At 38.8% G+C, this 16081-nt stretch overlaps 1 protein-coding gene across 4 annotated transcripts in view; it reads left to right on the top strand.

Moving 5' to 3' along the window:
* Window positions 1–16081, top strand: part of LOC126248171 (ubiquitin carboxyl-terminal hydrolase 15-like) — a 181440-nt gene that overhangs the window by 33590 nt on the left and 131769 nt on the right. For all 4 annotated transcript variants that reach the window (XM_049948935.1, XM_049948937.1, XM_049948936.1 and 1 more), the window contains exons 3-4: window positions 2270–2394; window positions 10934–11060. In XM_049948935.1, the coding sequence (XP_049804892.1) occupies window positions 2270–2394; window positions 10934–11060 (252 nt within the window). The remainder of the gene's footprint in view (window positions 1–2269; window positions 2395–10933; window positions 11061–16081) is intronic.

Genomic DNA, 16081 nt, shown 5'->3' with positions numbered 1-16081 from the left:
GGTGTTGGAATTCCACCACCTAGAACACAGTGTTGTTGCAACAAGACGAAGTTTTCAACGAAGGTTTAATGTAACCAAAGGACCGAAAAGCGATACAATAAAGGATCTGTTTGAAAAATTTCAACGGACTGGGAACGTGACAGATGAACGTGCTGGAAAGGTAGGGCGACCGCGTACGGCAACCACAGAGGGCAACGCGCAGCTAGTGCAGCAGGTGATCCAACAGCGGCCTCGGGTTTCCGTTCGCCATGTTGCAGCTGCGGTCCAAATGACGCCAACGTCCACGTATCGTCTCATGCGCCAGAGTTTACACCTCTATCCATACAAAATTCAAATGCGGCAACCCCTCAGCGCCGCTACCATTGCTGCACGAGAGACATTCGCTAACGATATAGTGCACAGGATTGATGACGGCGATATGCATGTGGGCAGCATTTGGTTTACTGACAAAGCTTATTTTTACCTGGACGGCTTCGTCAATAAACAGAACTGGCGCATATGGGGAACCGAAAAGCCCCATGTTGCAGTCCCATCGTCCCTGCATCCTCAAAAAGTACTGGTCTGGGCCGCCATTTCTTCCAAAGGAATCATTGGCCCATTTTTCAGATCCGAAACGATTACTGCATCACGCTATCTGGACATTCTTCGTGAATTTGTGGCGGTACAAACTGCCTTAGACGACACTGCGAACACCTCGTGGTTTATGCAAGATGGTGCCCGGCCACATCGCACGGCCGACGTCTTTGATTTCCTGAATAAATATTTCGATGATCGTGTGATTGCTTTGGGCTATCCGAAACATACAGGAGGCGGTGTGGATTGGCCTCCCTATTCGCCAGACATGAACCCCTGTGACTTCTTTCTGTGGGGACACTTGAAAGACCAGGTGTACCGCCAGAATCCAGAAACAATTGAACAGCTGAAGCAGTACATCTCATCTGCATGTGAAGCCATTCCGCCAGACACGTTGTCAAAGGTTTCGGGTAATTTCATTCTGAGACTACGCCATATTATTGCTACGCAAGGTGGATATGTGGAAAATATCGTACTATAGTGTTTCCCAGACCGCAGCGCCATCTGTTGTTGAAAATTGTAACAACTGTAATTTCGAAAGTTTGTCTGCCTGAAAATGTACTGTTGTCCCAAGCATATTGCAACAAACGGTGTATTTCTATCGCTGCTCGTTTAGTTTTTATTGCCGTTTCAAATATACCGGTCATTTTTGAAACACCCTGTATGTGCAAAATTAAGATCCAAGTCTACCACATGTTAGTCAATTGAACACATTAAAAAATTATTAAATTACAAAATATTACCAACTGCCTATTATTGGGATTTGAAACAGGTTTGTGAGAATAGAAAACAGAGCATTATCATGCAGAAAAATAAAATAAAATTGTGATGCTGAAGGTACAATTGATGAAGTATAAATCACATATTGAACAGATAGTAAGGGAAGAGAGAGGTTTGGAAGCTCCATCAGTTTGCATAAACAGAGGCTGAATCACCACCAGTGTGACATAGTATTTGATATTGACAATACTCCTATTCTTGTTGAAAATTTCCTGAAGTAGAAGTAATGATCTTTGCTGAAGATGCACACAACATAAGTAGTTCCATAAGAGAGATACTAAAGTGGAAGACCGAAAAGAGCAATTTTTCAATACAATATTAATTGGAAGTTTTGCTAATGAACTATCACATATAAACACAATAAATATGAAAGAATGTGCAGGACTTTAAACATATTTATTAATAAAAAATTAATAGGAACACCATTGTTATGCGTATTTTGAAACACTCCAATTGAGGAACCTTCATTATGCATGTGAGAACCAATTTTAGTGATGAAAATGTGTTACAAGCCTAATTTGAACTTTGCATCAGCAATTTCACCAAGAAGGTGTATAAAAATTACAATTTATCCCTTCTGAAGTTTTTCAGGAAAAACTGCCCACAATTTGAAAATAATAGTAGTATTTACAAATAGAACATGTGAGATAAAAATGTGCCCCACTTACTAAACTCTGGTCGCTTAAAAATATTTAGGCTTACAGGTGCTGGTGTGCATCTGCATATGTTTTCACCCCATTGGCTTTTATTTGCTTGTTTACCTTATTTATGATTCAATATTTCCCTTTCAGTTATTATAGATATTTACACTGCATCTCACAGGCATTTTATAAAACTTCATTCAGCAGTGTTCCTTTTTAACACTTTGAACAGGTTTTAATTACTTGCAACTAAAGTGTGTAACATTTGTTTCCAGACTATGGGGAACTCCGAGAACACCTTTGTGAAGAGAATGATTTTGTTCTAGTGCCAGATGAACTTTGGGTCTTATTAGTAAAGTGGTATGGTGTTATTTACAATCAGAAACCAATTGCAAGGAAGGTATGTTAACAGTTAATTTGTTACTAACTGCAGTAATTTAGTATTGGGGTTACATACGAGATACTCTGGCTCCTTCATGATTAAAGATAAGAAAAGTTGAACAATGGGGACAAAAACCATGTTACGTGCTGATATAAATTATGTTTTTATCTGTTTGTGAATAGTGCATGAAGTACTATTTACTTTACATCTTGTGAAGTTTTCTAGAGATACTTTGTGCAAGGATGATGCAAGCTTATGTAATTCTGCATGAATCTAAAAGGACACAAGAAGTAATCAGAGCTGTTGTATAGAACTGCTAAAGAACCAGATGTTACAATTTGCGTATCACCTTAATGTGGCTCTTAATTATGCGGTAAAATGAACTGAACATCTGTCTCCACTATTGTGTTTACAACCTAAGAAACAGTGATAGGAGATAATAATAGTGTACACTCCAGTATTGTTACAAGTTGAGAACTGTCTTGTGCTACATGTTTATAAGTGCTACTGAATTGGTTGTCCAATAGGAGTAAGAACAGAAACAGTATGTACTGTATATTTATCTTACTCTTACTACTCGTGATATAACCATAAAACTATTTTCCATGTTGATGTTGATTTCTACCTCAACTGTGTTTGTTGATTCACTGTCTGTTGTTTGATGTAGGTGATACTGATGATGAGGCTGTAACACTGCTTGCATTAAATGTTGATTGGCACTTTCCTTTGACAGTACTGCTCACACCTTGTCAGCTAGCAAATACTTATTCAAGCATAATGTGTATGAATACACATTTCATCAAAATAAACCACTGGTTGCTTTAATTCAGATGCTTACACCTGATTACTCACTTATTTTGGTCTCTTTTTACTACCAAGATCAGATAGAAAGTTTCTCTCTCAGAGGTTACTTACTAGCCTTGAAGACCTCTTCTTTACTACAAGGCTCTGAAGTTTCTTCAAAGCTGATGTATCCTTGTATTGTTCATAATATCATAGTAATTGTTGCATAAAAACAGATTCATCCATAGTGTCAATGACATATTTATATATGCCTTGCTGCTTTTCCTTTGTGGTAGATACTTGAATCCCACTCAGCTTGGCATCATATCCTTAATGTAATTTACACACCATCAAATCACTCAGCTTTGGTACCATGTTTCATTGCTTTCATTATTGTGCTGTTTCACCTTTATCCTCCTCATAATTAATTAGTGTGATGATGTTAACAGCAAGCTGTTGCAACTGCCCATGTAGACATTTTCCACTATCACTTTCCATGCTTGCACTTTGAGGTATCAGTGTGTACTGCTTTGAACTGGAACATGGCCAAGTTGATTTCCTCCATGATGAAGTCTATGGTGTGCTCTTCTGAATAATAATTATCAGCTCTGTCTTACAAAATAACAAATCTCATGTGAATAGGAAAGAAAGTAGAACTGGTTCGCTTTAGGAATAGTACATATGAACTGGCCAGTTCAAAATATCTAGGATGTATTGGACGTAGACAGAGAGTTCAATATGGGATTGATGCAATATGGCCAACATGTATTAGTGTTTTGATCGAAGTTATTGCACACTGAAGTCTTTTCCACACAGAGCTTTAGACAAACCATGCACAATGAACCACTAGTGTTGTCATAGTTTATTAAAAATGTGGTGCTTGTTTTTGGTTGCATGATGGCTAATGCTAATATTGCACATACAGTTATAATTTATTATTGAAGTATGCCATCTCTGACACATTCTGTAGTAGATGTTGCACAAAAGTAGAGTGGTGAGCATATCAGAAAGCGAGTGGTGGAGTGATGCAAAGTAACAAGAGGAACCCTACCACAGGTCACACCAGAGTCATTGTGCCATTCTGTCAGTTGCGTGCACTATTGGTTGCCCATTGAGCATTAATTCTAAATCTTCCTATTGCATGGTGTCAACTATTTTGCCATTCTGGAGTCAGTTACGGATGACATAAACAAAATACAATAGATATTGTAAGAACAAGTGAGAGTATTCTTGCATATAAATTTTGTGAGAGAGTTGGAAGCAGAACACTGTTTCATTTGGAGAATGCTCCAGTGTTGACAGGTGATAGAACAGCTTGAATATGTGATGTATAGATAGGGAGGTAATTGTTGGCTCAGCAAAGTATTGTCTTGTGACAGTAAATAGAAATATATAGCAAATCAGTTGGCCCACCAATCATTCTGATTTGTGATGATTAAAATTTGAAAGGAGAAGGATGATCTGTAATGGATACATCATCATTCTTCTGTAAAAATTGTGGATGAACTGAAAATCTGTCACATTGGTTCAAAATTTGCTGTATATTGGTTTAGTCACTGAATAAGCAAAGATTAGTGATCAGAAATACCCAAGGGTGTGAGGATCAGGTGAAGACAAGGGCATATGTCTCTCAGAAATGAAGCTGAGCTGGACACATGAAAATTAAGGGGGAAATTTCCTCAGACTGGACCATTGACTGAAGTGAGAGGAGCATTGTCTTGCAAATGATAACTGTGTCTAATTCATTTGCTTTTCACTGTATCTTGAACCTAATGTCTGTGTACTTATTGCCTTTTTGCTCCCTAGCCCAGCAGTGGAAGATATCTGAAGACTTTTAACCAATGGTTTATGTGATTTAGTTTGTGCCAACCTCTGTGATCTAACAGTGATAAAACAAAGCAGTGAATGCAACACTTTTGCACAACACTACCATACCCATAGAAATTTAGGAAATACACACATATTGATATCTTGTGTGTTTTGTGAAGTGTAACCATGGGCTTAATGACATGACATGTTCACCGGTGAAAGGATTTCCATGCCTACATGACAAATGTAAGTGATTTGATATTTCAGTGTCAGAACAAGAGAAAGTCATCAGGTTTACTGGGTGATTCAAACACTATTGCAGACTCCTTTTATTTTTCTCCCTCTGTTCCTCATCTTTGTTGAGGATTGGAGTTCATTTCTGTTGACCAGCACCTAATCACAAGTGATTGTATTACATTCCCACTCAGTGAAGGTCAGATTTTGATACTTCAGATGGTCACACATTTCTTGTCTGTGGCAGTCATATGATGGAGTGACATTAGTAACAGTCACAGTGCAGTGTGTCATTCTTTACTGATGTGATACATCTTGCCTTGATTCATGAGATTCTGAGATAGATAAACCTGCACCACCCCCATGACACTGTTTCAGAAGTATGTTACTTATCCCTCGATTTTTGTATGAAACAGCAAGTCTGTGTGTTACACAGTGTTTTGCGATACCTTATTTGTTTTGTTTAAGTAAGCTTATGTGATGATGATGTTTTTCCACACTCTCTTGTAAAATTCACATGATCCCTCTGATGTACTCCTTTTTGCATTTCTGGGATTGTTGTATTTATTGATATGTTTGAGCTATGTTATCTGTGATGGGGAGTGTATATGTTTTAATAGTAACTGGGAAGACACAGTTAAGATCTTTGTTATTATTTTTTATTAATGGTGGTCAATTTACTGTGACTGGGTAGGTGTATAATAGTGTGTGTGTGTGTGTGTGGGGGGGGGGGGGTCAGCAAGGTAGCACCGTAGTCCATCTAAACGCATGATGTTGATGTCTTGGTCTGATGCCGGGCTGCCCTATTTTCAACACTTGCATCCAGTGACATACTTGAGAATCGTTTCTGCAATACAGTGAGTGAGGCAATACTGTACTTAGCCAAATGCAAGCAGCACCTCAGAAACGAGGCTTGTTTACCCATCATACGATGGATAAAGTATAAAGTGGCCCAAGCTCTCAGGGATTTGCTGGGATAGTACTTATCCGAAGTAATTTGAATAGAATTAAGTTTAACCTGTTGGACACTTAAAACTATTGTTACTTTGCAAACACTGACTGCACTGAGAATTTGTTGTATCAGTCAAAATATTCCGAGTGAAACTAGGGCAACAGGAGTCACAAAGACTTTTGGACTGTACCGCAACTCGTGCTCTAGTCTTACGTCAGTCATTCCATATCATATGATTTTCATTCGAAGCTCTTTTTTTTTTCCCCAGTGAGATATAGTGTTTTCACTCCAAGAAAGTTACATTTTGGATTGATAGAGTATCACACTTGATTTAAAGGATTTGACAAAGACCAATCTACATGTTCAAGACACTGATTTGTATTGTCTCTGGTACAGGTTAGACAGAGTATTTTATTAGATTACTTTTTTAAGATTGTAAACAATATGATTTACCTATACAGAGTCATTTCCAGCACAAGTGATATGTACAAAGTGTGAACTGTAGTTGTTGTCACCATTGCAGAAAATCTTTCTTCTGCAGCGTCTCCTACGTCTGTCAGTGTTGTTCGAGAAACAAAATAGGGCATGGCTGCCTAGAATACAGGCAGCTGTAATAAGAACTACTTGCAGGTAGGCTGTGAATTGCTGACTCACAGGCAAGTCTCGCTATGAAGAAGCCCCCCAATAATGTGGCAAACAAGAATACAAATTTACAACACATAATAGAACAAAGAGGTGTAAATAACTGTCAGATTAATATATGCACATAAGGAACACACACCACATCTTTCTCATTTGTAGTAGTGTAGGCTCACTGGCTGGATACCATCATACAGCCACAAAGAAAATTGATTTAGAAATGAAGAGTGAAAGTACAGAACAGAAATTTTATTTTAGTATCATAAATGTATACATACTGTTTTTAATCATCACTCAGATGATTCTGAGTCATTGTCACTCAATTGCTTGATGCTACTCTCTCTCTCTCTCTCTCTCTCTCTCTCTCTCTCTCTCTCTCTCTCTCTCTTTGTAGAGAGCATCGTCCTCTGTGCCATCGGACACATGAGAAAAACAGAATTTTTTAAATGCTTGATAGACAGTTTTATTTGGTATGCATTTCCAAGATTGGTCAATCCACACTCACACGTGAGTCAAGCTTGCACGCTTAAAATGCCCTGTAGGCTTCAGTTGCCTATCTTCTTTCATTAGCCATTGCATGGACATATTTTTAAGTTTGTCCTTAAATGGTTTGTTCAAACAAACATCTAGTGGCTGTAGAATTGACATGATCCCTCCTGGAAGTACAGCCAAGCCTGCTCTACCTTCTACTAATTTTCTCTTTGCAGCCAGAGTAGTGTGACCTGCATATGAATCTAGTACAAGCGTGTTCGGCAAACCTATCAAGGTGACAGAAAGACACTGCCATACAAGTTTAATCCACCCTAATACCAAGTCCTCTGTGAACCAGCCACTTATATTAGCATGCACAATAATGGTTTTTGGAAATACCTTAGACTTAGGTAATGTCTTGCATTTAAAAACAGTGGCCACTGGTTGATCAAGCAAGCATGCAGACATGCACTGCTTTTCACCACCTGCAGACAATATTCCGACATCTTTGTTGCCCTTTGCTTCTACTGCGTAATTTGTTGACATATCAGAATACAATGGAGTTACCTGTCAGACCAAGAAGATAATTATTTTTGGTGTGCTGTTTGCAGCTTCCTTTGATATTTATCATTTTCTGCTGTCTGACAACTTTGTGTGCTTTCACTTGGATGATTTCTGTACAGAAGGTTAAGCACTTCTTTCACTGCTCCCCAACAAAATCATTCAGCACAACATATAATGTATAATAGTGGCCATGTTTTGGTCTGGAAAATGTATTTCTGTTGCTGAAACAAGTTAAAAGTTGTTCTTTATGCTGTCCTCATCGTCTCATGTTACTCGTATTGATTCCGTATTGCTGACCTGCAGCATGAATCAATGTTTCCTCAGTGAGAGAAATAACTTCTCTTGGTAAAATAAAACCTGACACTTCACAAAAGTGCTAAAGTAGACTGAAACAAAGGGTGAAATCGGACTGTACCTGTGTACAAACATTGTAGTGAGCTTGTAGTGAGCACTGCTGTCATTGGCCTAGGGGTTCATGGAAAAACATAAATGAAGTTAGAGGAGGGAAGAGAGAGTGTTGCAGTGGGAAAGTTCACCCTTTGCATACAGTGAGGATAACATACTTTGATTCGTATAAATCACCTGCAATGGTAGAAATCTCTCACAGAAGTAACAAAGTTTTGTAAAAGCTTGCTTGTGATGACACGTATGTACAAATGTGGAACTTTACTTGTACTCGTGAAAATGAAATTAGATTATGACAGTGAAACACTTATTGTTACATAATGAATATTGACAGCATTGAGAAATGGCTCAACGTGCATCGACTTGTGCTGATAGCTTCTGAATAGAGCTCAAGCTTTCGAAATCTAGAACTTCTTACCTTCCTTGCCAGCTTTTGCAAGTTTCTTAAAAATGTCCTTTTTGATGGTGTATATAAGAAGATTAATTTTATTGCTATGAATATTAGAAAAAATAAACTAAACTCAACTCCTCCTGAACAGGCCATGAAGGCCCAATGGTACCGACCGGCTGCCATGTCATCCTCAGCCTATAGGCGTCACTGGATGTGGATATGGAAGGGCATGTGGTTAGCACACTGCTCTCCCGGCTGTAAGTCAGTTTCTGAGACTGGAGCCGCTACTTCTCAATCAAGTAGCTCCTCAGTTTTCCTCACAAGGGTTGAGTGCACCCAGCTTGCCAACAGCACTCGGTAGACCGGATGGTCGAACATCCAAGTGCTACCCCAGCCCGACAGCAGTTAACTTTGGTGGTCTGATGGGAACTGGTGTTACCACTGTGGCAAGGCTGTTGGCATTAGAAAAAATGCTAAATTCAAAAATTGGCAATAGTAAATTTGAATGTCCCCGATGATAAAAAAATAATTAACATTCAGTACCATACCCAGAACGCCAACACGACAGCTTCTGTGACAAAATAACTACTGATGGCAGCTCCTAGCAGCATTTTTTCAGAACTTCCTCAGGTCTTGCCCCTGAATATTAAGCCGCAGACGCATTTCTGCACCACAAAAATCAGAAAAAAAGGTCGGCTTGTATTTGGGTAAATACAGTACTCATATTTGTGTGGCTCATTGTTCAGTTTCATATCTGCAATTAGGTTTTCCATGGGACTAATGGCGTCTTTGTGATATTGCCTTGTAAATATCTGCTAATAACAGAAGGTTAAAAAAAAAGTTTAATTAACTGGTTTTTGTTATCATTGAATCACGTGGCTCTTTGAAGGAAAGCGTACTCTTTACCTAAACAGGTAACACAAATCCAGTGTATGTGAGAAGTCTTGGGGGTTATTCATAGTGGTTCCTCAACTTTTCTGTGTACAATTTCCCATTTTATGATTATGCTAAAGTTTTGGATCATTGGTTACTGTTATTTTCTCTCATTACACATTTAAGACATACTTCTAAAATATATTTATGATATATTGTGCAATACTGTACACAACCTGGTGGGCACAGGAGTAATGAAAGACTGAGGCTGTATGAAATCCATTTGCTCTCAAGGCATTTCTAGTGTTCCATTATGTGCATGCAGTAGGCAACCATCGAATAAATCTTTTTCTCATACAAAGTCAAGGATGATGGTGATCGTGTGACAAGTTACTAGGTAGTTGAGAATTGAGAGAATCAAACTGACACTGTGACCAAGAAGGCTTATCAGAATAAAGGCATTGAAACCACATGGTTTGTTTCCATTTGAATGTGTAAAGACTTGCAACAAATTTTATTGTTACAGTACATTTTAATTGTGTGTGAGTGTGCATGTGTGCGCTTCATTGTCTCCTTCCTTTTATTGGGTTTATTGCCTCTTCAGCAGTGAGATTACTACAGATGGTATACTCCTTTAGTTTAAAGGTGGTCATTGTATGCCAGCTACCCCACAATAGCCCACTTACGAAGTTTGAAGTACCAGTATGAAGTGAAGAACTGGGCATATACTACTGTCCCCTGTGTATTCCTCGTGGGTTCAAGGGAGCCACATTTACAGCCAATACAGTCCTTAAGAGATTAAATTGTGTTTTCTAGCTTCTTTGTGTTTTTCAGCCATATCCCCCAATGTCCCAATGTCAAGTTGTGTAATAGCCATCTTCTTTCACATCATATTTTGGTATTAATATTTTACGATATTTCTGAATTAACACTTTCCTGATCCCACATTAACTAATGCAAAATGCAGATATATTTGTGGGTTGAATTTTCAGTATAATGCAAAGTCCAGAAATTATAGTACACACAAATGATGCTACAAATGCAAAGTAATGTTTCTTTGAAGATCATATTCTGTTTTATTTTTTTGAAGTCCCCATATTGCATTCATTTGCCCACCATTTCTTTCTCTCTCAGATTTATTACCAGAGGCTCAAATTGTTCACCTTCTGTTTCTGGAAGTGTGTGTTTTGGGTGTGTCATTGCATATTTTTTTCTGATAGCTTCACATTTAACTTTATTTTCATTTCCAATGAAAGATTCTTGAAATCTCTCTGTGGAGAAAAATGAAAATATAAGCTTATAATTTCTATGTACTGATTGTTGGGAGCTAAGTTTGTGTGTAAAATATTTTATTATGAAAATACCTCTATAACATGATATTTACGTCAGTTACAGTTCCAGAATCACTTTGACTCATGAAAGACCTTTAATTCCAGGTTGTTGAGTTTGGCGCCTTTACTAAAAGCTATAAAGTTGAGATCTACCTTTTGAACCTACAGTTTGCCAAAGATTTTGACTTTGACTTCATTTTGACGCACAAATTCAGCAAATCAGATACAGTGGGTAAGCATCTTCATTGTCAACTATATTGTTAGTGCTCTTTCACATACTTCTGAAGAAATTATAATCCAATAAACAGTCAACACCAATCACTTGCATAATTTAGCTTTGTGTTGAGCACTTTGTTGATTTTATGTACATATTTCTGCAACTGAACTGAGGAACCTCTGCACGGTATGAATTGAGTTTTTGCTTCATTGTGTTCACTTTATTTAATTTCTCTTAGTTATTTGTGTTGTGTCACTGCAGCTGTTGTGAGATACATTTACTACTTTTATAGTTTTAGATTGAATTAGTTTGTGAAAGTCATCATTATTGCCCTTGACCGTTCAAACCATTTATTCATAAAATCTTCTATTGCAGTTTTGGCCATGTAGCCATTTGAAGTGGAATACAGGAAAATTTGATGCTTTAGAAAATGTCAAAATAAAAAAAAAGTGCTATACTCAACTTGGAAATCGCTATACACCTGATATTGCGCTACTACAGAATAGTTGCATGTAAAAGCTTAATGCTCTCTGCTTCTTTGCCCATATCTCCTGGGGTGCGAATTGTGCTACTGTTCTATGTATTTCCTGGGCTCTGGTCTCATCCTGAGTGGACTGTGGTTGCCAGGTTCGTGGCTCAGCTCGACCCAGTCCATCATTGAGAAGCTCAACTGGCCATTGGCTCCTTCCAGACTAGTCCCGTAGACAGTCTCCTAGCTGAAGCTGGGATCTTATGTCTTCTGTTTTGATGGTATCAACTCTTGATCGCCTATGCAATTGCCATTTGACAGTTCTCTGATCATCCAACATGTCTTTTTTTTTTTTTTTTTTTTTCCCCCGTATGAAGTTATCAACGTCAGGTGGGATTTGTGGTTGGAATGTGCCTTTCTGCCCTCTCCAGAGGATCTCCACCTCTCCTCCGTGGAATGTGCTTCCCATGTGTTCTGGCCCCCCTCCCTGGTGTTTGGTGCCCAAGCGATGAATTCGGACCGATCTATTTCAAGGCCCTGAAAGTCTGTAGCCCCAGTCAGTTCTTCAGGAGTTTTGGGCTGCTACCATCTGTAACACTGATGGTTCTAAAGACATGGATATGCTTTTGCATCCCCTGCCAGTAAGGAACACCATTTGTTGCCAGGAACATGTAATGTTTTTACAGCACTTCACTTTATTAAATGATTGCTGAGTTGTCTTTCTCTGTGTCTCAAGTCATGCAAATATCCCAGGGAATGAACTGGTTAACGATGTGGGTGGAGGAGGAATTACTCATCCCTATTCAGTTTGTTGATCCAATGTGCGGATTTGAAGGTGCGTATAAGAGCTCTGCTCACTCAAGAGGTGGGAGAACATCTGTCTGGCTACTGTCCCCTCTAATTAACTCCACACTATCAAGAAGCTTACTACTGCTAATGCTCTTCCTTCCATTCCTTACAGAAGGAGTCCACTGTCCTATGTCGCCTCCGCATTGGCCATACCAGGTTAGCTCATGGGCTTATTTTACGTAATGAGCCACCACCACATAGTAGTTGTGGAGCCTAATAGACAGTAGCTAATATTCTTTTGGAATGGCCCCTGCTTCTCGCCCTCCATGCATAGCTCTCCAAATTCTTTGCTTCACATACTGGTAGATGATCCACGGACGGCTGAACTGGTTCTCCCTGAGATTGGTTTTTATTTTCAGGTACAAGGTTTGAAGCTGCTTTCGGGGCAAGGGGGTTTGTGTTGGAGTCTGTCCGGCTGCATGCTGGATCTGGGCCCCCTGATGCTATCTACTTGACAAGCTCACTCTTTCATCCCTTTCGTACTCCGTTTTCAATGCTTTTAGATGTGTTTTGTCTTCTTTTCTGCCACACCTTATTTTCTATTTTAGGGATAAGACTCTGTTGAATAGTGGGTTCTCTTTCAACGAATTGACTATACTGAAGCAGTGACGGAACGTGTGTGAGTAGGACTACTCCCGTTGCATGCAGAGCCATGGGGCCACCCACCTGCTGCCTTACCTATTTCTCTCCTCTTGTTTTTATTAGTGATGGTCCAGTGATGTCCATTACATTCTTAGCCTTCCCACTTTCACTGTTCTGAGTCTGGCTGCTAGAAGACATTCTGTGCTCCGTAAATGTCTTTGCCTTCCATCAGGCTGTCATGATTTGGATCCAGGCTGGGGCTCTTCCTGCCATTGGATGAGCCTTGGGAGACCTCTAGTCTGCTCTGACCTCCATGCTGGCCCAATCCGTACACTTCTCTGTGAATTCTTTCTCAGCTCTGTAATCAGTATTGGCTTCAGTGCCTTGGTCTTAACACTCTTCTGTACTTTCATCATCAGAACACACACTTTGTGGACATCACTAATTCCGAATGAACTACCCTGGGATCGAGGTACTGATGACCTTACTGCTTAGTGCCTTAACTTACATTCGGCCAACCAACCAATGTTGCATTAGTGGATTTTGTGAATAAATTGCATAGGCTACAATGGTCTCTTTCAAAATGGTGTATACAACTCCGAATCCCAACAATAAAAAATTAATCAGAATTACATTGTGTGCTATTTGGATGTGGAACATACACAAAATTTAGTAATTTAGCCAGTCACCTCCAAATATGGCAAATACCAGGGGAGCAGAGGTACCAGTTTCAGAATGGTCTAGTAGTGATAGAACTCGTAGGTGGAGACTGTTTCACTTTGTGACTCGTGCATAGACTGGGCTGTGGCATGCAGTGTGTCTGAACCTGCCAGCTATCACCAGATAATGAATCACAAACCATACCTGTATTATAGATCCCTGAGCACAAGGGGAATGAAGGCGTTAGCCACTCAGCTGTGTTGTGCCTTAAAATCATGTATAAGGCACTGTCCATTGTTTATAAGAGACTATCAGTTGCCATCAATCACTTCTTATGTTAATACTAGGGCCATTGATCATACAAGTCAATACTAATGAGGTATCCTCTACAAAAAGATTGTTGCAGAGTTCAGTACGAGTAACTACTTAAAAGCTTGTCTTGAATAGTAACAGAAAATTGATCATTCAAAAAGATTTCACCAATTTTTTTTTGGATAAGGTTGCAACAAATTGCCTGGGATCTCCAGAGAATGTTTCTTGTTTTTTGCAAGCTATCTCCAGAAAATGTTTCTTGTAGAAACATTGAATGCTCATCAAGCTGTACACTTCAGGATGAAAAATCACCTGGTAATTTGCAGACAGTCCCAAAAATTTGTACCACACTGAATTTTGGTACTCTCATTATTTGGAGTAGTATTTTAAACACCAACTTTTATATGGGAACACAAAAAGAAATACAGGTGTCTAAAAATGAGATTGACAGGAACTGCAAAATGACAAAGCAGAAATGGCAAGAGTAGAAATGCAAAGCTGTAGAAGCATGCATGAAGCCAGATGTTGCATATAGGAAAATTAAAGAAAGCTTTGCAGAAAAGAGAAGTGGTTGTGTGAGTGTCAAATGCTCAGATGACAAGCCAATACTAAACAGAAAAGGGAAGGCTGAAAGCTGGAAGGAATATATAGAAGGGCTATACAAAGGAAACAAATTTGAAGACAATATTATGGAAAAGGAAGAGGAAATGGATGAAGATGAGGTGGTCCTTACAGTAATTTGAGAAGAGTTTGATAGGAAACTGAAAGACCTAACTGGAGACAAGGCCCCTGGAGTAGATGAGATTCCATCAGAAGTATTGAGATCCTTGGGAGAACCAACTATGGCAGAACTATTTGACTTTGTATGTAATACTCTCTGACATCAAGAAAAATGTAACAATGCCAATTCGAAAGAAGGTAGGCATTGAAAAATGTGAATATTATTAAACCACCAGTTTAATAAGTCATGGCTGCAAAATAATGATACAAATTAATTACTGAAGATTGGAGAGACTGGTAGGTGCGGACCTCACAGAGGGGTTGGTTTGGATTCCATTTTTTGTAGAGATGTAGAGTGAGTTTTTAACAGTGTCCACTGGAATACATTCAGTGAATTTCTGAAGGTAGTAGAGATAAAATACAAGGTGACATGCTATCTATATAGCTTGCGCAGAAACCCGACTGTAGGTGCAAGAATTGAAGGGCATGAAAGGGAAGCAATAGGGTGAGAAGGAAGTGTGACACGGTTGTAGCCTTTCTCAGATGTCCCCTGTCAAATTCTTCTCGCGTTATCATATCTACCACCTCATATTTGTCTTTCCTCTTCCTTTTCACAATATTGCCTTCAAGTTTGTTTCCTTTATATAACCCAACTATATATACCTATCACCTTTCAGCCTCCCCTTCTCTGTTACTGGCTTGTCATCTGAGTTGTTGAAATAGAACAGACAGTGAATATTAATGTATGGTGATGACATTATAAACCTGTCAGAAACAGCAAAAAACTTGGGAGATCAGTTGAACAGAACGGATTTTTTTGAAAAGAGTATATAAGATGGATATCAGCAAAAGTAAAACAAGGATATTGTAATGTATCAATTTAACTTAGACAAATCAGAGGGAATTGGATTGGAGAATGAGATATTAAAAGTAGATGAGTCGTGTTATTTGGCCAGCAAAGTAACGTATGATGGTCAAATTAGAGATATATAAAATTCAGACTGACAGTAGCAAGAAAAGTATTATGAAAGAGAGGAATTTGTCAACAACAAATATAAATTTTAATGTTATGAAGTCTTTTCTGAAGTTGTGTCTGGAGTGTAGCCTTATACATAAGTGAAATGGGGATGACATCAGTTCATTGGGGGGGGGGGGGGGAGATGATAGTTATGAAATAAATTATATAGGAGAAGGTTTAGGATTAGACGGGTATGTAGGGTAAATAGTGAAGAGGTGTTGAGTTGAATTGTAGAGAAAAGAAATGTATGGCACAACTTGATTAAAATAAGAGAGTGGTTATTGGGGCATGTCCTCATGTATTAAAAAAAAAAAAAAATGGTAGTGGTGGGAAGTATATGGTGGATAGGTGGGGGTAAGTGAAAATTGTGGTGACCAAATATTGACTGCAGTAAGGTGGTTCAAATGTAGATAGATTTCAGTAGTT

This window comes from Schistocerca nitens, chromosome 3, assembly GCF_023898315.1.
Source record: "Schistocerca nitens isolate TAMUIC-IGC-003100 chromosome 3, iqSchNite1.1, whole genome shotgun sequence".
Classification (NCBI taxonomy): Eukaryota; Metazoa; Arthropoda; class Insecta; order Orthoptera; family Acrididae; genus Schistocerca; species Schistocerca nitens.
Note: the sequence above shows the minus strand (reverse complement) of the source record. Positions and strands in the feature narration are given on the sequence as shown.